At 44.5% G+C, this 5828-nt stretch overlaps 1 gene segment (V, D, J or C); it reads right to left on the bottom strand.

Annotated features, from left to right (window-relative positions):
- Positions 1–836: 836 nt before the first annotated feature.
- The window catches only part of LOC109951293 (Ig kappa-b4 chain C region-like), a 7675-nt gene continuing 2683 nt past the window's right edge, over positions 837–5828 (bottom strand). Inside the window, 1 exon segment of the C gene segment in view lies at positions 837–937. Within this exon segment, the coding sequence occupies positions 837–937 (101 nt within the window).

Consider the following 5828-nt stretch of genomic DNA (forward strand, 5'->3'; position numbering starts at 1 on the left):
CAGGTTCACCACAGTGATGTTCTGCTCTGATGGAGAAACACTGAAACAAGCAGCACTGACCTTCTTCCATCTGTTCTCCATGTTAAAGAAATGATCCTCTTCTGTTTGGATGCTGATGGTCTTTCTCCGAGCTGGATTTGTCTCAGTAACCCTTCTCCTCTTTGTCATGTTTTCCAGGTTCATCAGGACAAATCATCCTGACTCAGTCTCCTGGAGCTCAGTCTGTTGCTCCAGGACAGACTGTCAGCATCAGATGTAAAGCCAGTACAGGTGTTAATAGCTGGCTCCACTGGTACCTTCAGAAACCTGGAGAAGCTCCTAAACTCCTGATTTATGATGCTACAATTCGTCAGTCTGGAGTTCCAGGTCGTTTTAGTGGAAGTGGATCAGGGACTGACTACACTCTGACCATCAGTGGAGTTCAGGCTGAAGATGCAGGAGTTTACTACTGTCAACACCGTTACGGCTACCCGCTCACACAGTGAAATAACGTCGTACAAAAACCTCCTCAGCTGCAGAGGAACTGATCTGAACCAACTGCTGCACTTAAATTCAAAACAAAGTAGGTTTCACAAAAATACAACATAGAAAAAAATTCACTTTGAACATTTTGATACTAAATACACTGTTTTAAATCCAAAAACATTTAATGCTTCACTTAAAACAGGTTGTAAAACATTTAGTTGAACATCAAACTGATGTTCTCTGTCGGTGTAATTCTCTGATAACTTTATTATTTACAGCATAACAACATGTGGACACTAACACTGTAAATACTTGTTTTACATCTCACAGTTTTTCATAAACACTAAAATACTCATTTATATGAATTATTTTTAATGAAAACCAATTTCAGTCATCTTACAAAATATGACCACTGGTCTGCAGGGAGCCTCAGGGTGCTGCTCCAGCTGTAGCGCCCGTCCTTCTCCAGCACCCCGGGGGCTCCTGGCCTCCTCCCAGGTGTTGCTGTCACTGCTGCTGCCATCCACCTTCCAGGTCAGACTCCAGTCTGAGGGGAAGCCCTTGTTGGCCAGACACATGAGCGTGGCCTTCCCCTGCTGCAGCTCCTCGCTGGAGGGGGCCAGCACATTCAGGGTGGGACGGGCATTATCTAGGAGACACCAATCAGCTTAGAGGACAGGGACCACACAGCTGTCAATCAAACAGCAGACACCTGGACACCTTTACTGTGTGAGAGTGGATTTTCTTCTTTAAGGAGTTTCTGTCAGAAGGTGTTTCTGCTCCAGTGTTTCACTTCCCTCTGAGCTCAGTAACCATAGCAATAGACAGTCATCACCGCTGAACCATGGCAACGGGCAGGTTTCAGCCTGAAGATCAAAGCTTCAAGCAGGAACCAATGAATTTAATTTAAGGAACAAACATAAACATCAGTGTTCAAGGGTTAAAACTGATGTGCTGAAGCCTGAGCGACAGGCTTTTATTTGATCGGACACAGTTTTAGTTCCAACCAGATCTCATCTTCGTTTACACAGGCGTCACTGCTGCACCACGACCACACACACACACACACACACCTTTTACATACTGGAGGTTCTGCAAGTCGAAGCACTAATCTCACTAATAGCACATACAGTTTAATTAGTTACAGTCAGATTATGATTCCTCTGGTTACTGCAAAGACGTTACATGTCAGTAAATCCTTCAGTTTAGGACGAAGGTTGTGTAAAACATGTAATGTTAATAGATAAAACAGTTTATAAATATTTTTGGTTGATTTCTTTACTTGGAAAGTATAAAAAGTTAATGACATTAGGTATATTAAGTATTAGCTTTACAACTAAACACTTCTTGACACTAAAATAACGAATCCAAACTAAATGTAAGTAAAATAAATTCATAACAATGTACAAATGTATCAAAATGAATATTTTGACGGCGAACAGTTTTCCCCCAGACAGTGATGCTGGTAAAAGCCAATGTTCTACATTTTTATTTCAGCCACTAACCTAAATATTTAAGTAAGGCAGGTAAGGCTTTACTGAAAATACAAGAAGCTTAAATATTTAATTTGAGTTCATGTCGAAGTCAAACGTACTTACAACTAACCTCCAGCCTGGTTCCTAACTGAATATGTACCACAGTTAAAAACTGGTTGAGTCATCGTACAAAATCCTCTAACTGCAGAGACATGGCTTTTCAAAAACGAGTTATTTAATATAAAACGGAACAAACACTGCGATACAACGACTTACAAAGGCCAGGAATTCCATAACACACAGAGGCTGGACGTCAGAGTCTTCTTCAAAGAAACAGACACACACGCTCTACTGTTCAAAACCAGCTTTCATCCTAAACACACATATGTCCACTAGTGTGGGCAGTCTGATTTCTGGTTGGCACTGCTACTGTGAAATGGGTGAGCACGTCGGTTAAGACCAGGACATTTTCATATCCTCCCACGGATTTCTCCAGAACAGTATAATCCATTGCAAGGACTTCCAACGGTGCAGACACATTGGTGCATACCATTGGGGCTCGGAGTTTAGGAAATACATCCTTTGTGAGGGTGCATTTCTTGCATTCCTGAATCCAGTTTTGGACATCCTTGCTCATTGTCGGCCAATAATAACTTCGCCTCATGCGCTCCAGCGTGCTTCTCTCTCCAAAATGACCACAGTGATCATGCTGACTCTCATGCACTTTGTGGCGTAAGGATTCTGAGACTACTAACTGACTAATTTCTTCTCCATGACGATGATCAAAGATTGTCTGGTACAACACCCCTTTTTTCAGTTGGAGTTGTGTGAATTGTCTAGCAAGTTTTTTTAAACTCTATGTCCATGTTGCGTAGCTCAGCTGGATTCAGGTTTTTGTTAACTAGGACAACACGGTAGACAGGGGCTACATGAGGGTCAGTCTTTTGTTGCTGCTCTACGTCATCCCAGCTGCATCCAGGGACCTTCTTGGTCATCGACGCTCGAACCAAGGCTTGTACATTCTGCTGCTGTTTGGTCATTGGCCACAAGCATGCACGCACCTCACCCGCATCCATCTTAATGAAGTCATTAGCAAGGTCTTCTTGTTCAGGCTCCTCAACGGTGGGAATCCTTGACAACATGTCTGCATTTGTGTTTTGTTATCCTGGTTTGTAGTAGACCTCAAAATCAAACTCCGCCAGTTGAGCCAGCCACCGCTGTTCGACAGCGCCTAGATTTGCTGTTTCCAAGTAGCGCAGGGGGTTGTGATCTGTAATCACAGAGAACTTGGAATAGATCAAGTATTCCTTAAACTTTTCAGTTACAGCCCACTTTAAGGCCAGCAGTTCTAGCTTGAAAGCGCTGTAATTTCGGTCGTTCCTTTCTGATCCACGAAGACCCCGACTAGCATAGGCAATCACACGCTCGGTACCCCCATGATGTTGACTTAACACAGCCCCAAGTTCATGTAGACTTCGATCCGTCGTGAGTACAAAAGGCTGACTGAAATCCAGATATGCGAGGACAAGTGGGGACACTAAACACTGCTTGAGACTGTCGAATGCAGTTTGGCACTCCGTTGTCCAGTCGAGATATCCATTGGTTTTACACTCTCCTCCCTTACTAACCAGGGCATGAAGAGGCTGGGCTAATTGAGCAAAGCCAAGGATGAACCGCCCCCATCATGCGCTGAAATGTGTTAGGAGCATTGCATAATCCAAACGACATCCTGGTCCATTCATACAACCCAAAGAGGATGGTAACTGCTGTTTTTGCTCTATCCTCTTCATCCATCGCCACTTGGAAATAGCCGAATGTAAGGTCAAGGGTTGAGAAGAGCTGGGCATTTCCCAAGGCATCCAGTGACTCCTCCACTCGTGGAAGGGGGTAGGCATCTTTGCAGGTCACCTTATTCAACCTTCTGTAGTCACAGCAAAGGCGTATGCTGCCATCCTTCTTTATCACGATCACTGCTGGAGATGCCCATGGACTACAGCTTTCTCTGAGGATGCCCTTAGACACCAAGTCTTGGACGTGTTTCTTCACCTCCTGGAACACCTGAGGTGGAATTCGGCGATGTCTTTGCTTAATAGGGGGAGCATCTCCTGTTGGGACACCATGCGTGACAGCTGTCATATAATCAAGGTCACAGTCGTCCTTGGAAAACACATCGCTGTGCTTAGCCAGTAGATCCTGAAGTTGGTGACGTTGGGTTTCTGTGAGACTCTCTAGATTAACTTGCACAGGCACTGGTAGTTGCTCTGAGGTGCCTACTTCCGCCTTCACTTGATGTTGCTGAGCAGCTGTAACATGCAAGGTATTCTCTTTCTCCACCGACTCAACCAGTACTTTTGGTACCACCTCCCGTGGCTTGGACAACGTAGCAATCCGACATCGTGGCGGAAGTCGTACAGGCTTTCCACTAGAGTTCAGCACTCTAACTGGAACTTTACCATCAGCTGTCTTAGCTAGTACATTGGCAACCAGAACACTCTTAGGCAAACTGACTTTTGAGGAGGCTTCCACTAGCACTTGGCAGCTCATTTTCGGTGGGATTCTGCAGCGGCCTTCGAAGACACATTCACTGAATGGAGGAAGAGTGACTGCGTTCTTCCCAGAAATTTTCACAAAACCAATTCTGTCTCCAATGCTCAGTGCTTCCGTTTGTGAGGTAATTTTAGCCAAAACTCTCTGAACCTTTGCCTCCTTGAAACCTTTACCATATCTTCCTGTCTTCTTCATGTCCCCAGTGGGCAGGAATAGGTTCTTTAGCCCACTCAACACATTCATTCCAACAATACCAGGTACTCTTTTCTGTTCCGTGTTGTTGGGGTCACTCTCTTTGGTTACGAACACACACTTTCCATGTAATGTCTTCCTCATACACTCGATGTCTGCTTCTAGACATCCAACGATAGGAATGTCTAGGCCGTTGCTGCTGTGAGTCGTACCCAATTGGCGGACGACAGCTCAACTTCTCAAAATAAAAGTCTTTGCGCAATAGAATTTGTAGGACCCCTACACATTGTACAACAACCTCCCTCAGTCAGACTGAACAGAAACTGAACTGACTGCTGCAGCTGGAAGCTACTGCACAGGCGGATACACTTCACTGAGGACACACATAAAGATTATATTGTTTGGTGTTATATTCATTTATTAATGTGTTCACTGATCAGTTTGAAGACATTCACTGCTTTCAACAGTTATGTATCATATCCACACATACAACTATCAATTCAATGTTGCTTATTAAGCATCCAACATCTATACTGCTTATCCTAACGAGGGATGTGGGACAGCTGGAGCCACTCCCAGCTGACACTGGGCGAGACGTAAGGTTCACCCGGGACAGACTGCCAGTCTATCACCGGGCGAACATGCAGACTCCACACAGGAAGGCCCTGGGACTACTGGAGCTTGAACCCAGAACTTTATTGCTGTGAGGCGACAGCGCTATCCACTAGGCAACTGTGCCACCATGTACTAACCACCAACAGCATATAAAGTCAGAACAGGGGACTGAGGATGGAGCCTTGGGGAACACCAGAAGTTACAATGACAGTAGCTGGTGAATGTTGACCACATCAGACATCATCTCTGCCTGACAGACTGACACTGAACAAGTTTGACCCTGTGACACAGGAGAGAACATGTCTACAATATTAGTATTAGTATACTGTAGAAGTATCTGAAATAGCACTTTAATATATATTGTTAAAACTCTGGTGATAGCTTTATTAATATTTTACCAGCAACACTCTTTTACAGCTGGTAAACAGGACATCTTAATGAGTTTCCACTAATCTACCAGATTATGGTTTAAGAAGAGCGCAGTCCCAGCCGAGAGCAGGAAACAGGCCGACACGCTGAGTACAGATGCAGCTT

This window comes from Monopterus albus, unplaced genomic scaffold (assembly GCF_001952655.1).
Source record: "Monopterus albus unplaced genomic scaffold, M_albus_1.0 scaffold374.1, whole genome shotgun sequence".
In the NCBI taxonomy this organism is placed as follows: domain Eukaryota; kingdom Metazoa; phylum Chordata; class Actinopteri; order Synbranchiformes; family Synbranchidae; genus Monopterus; species Monopterus albus.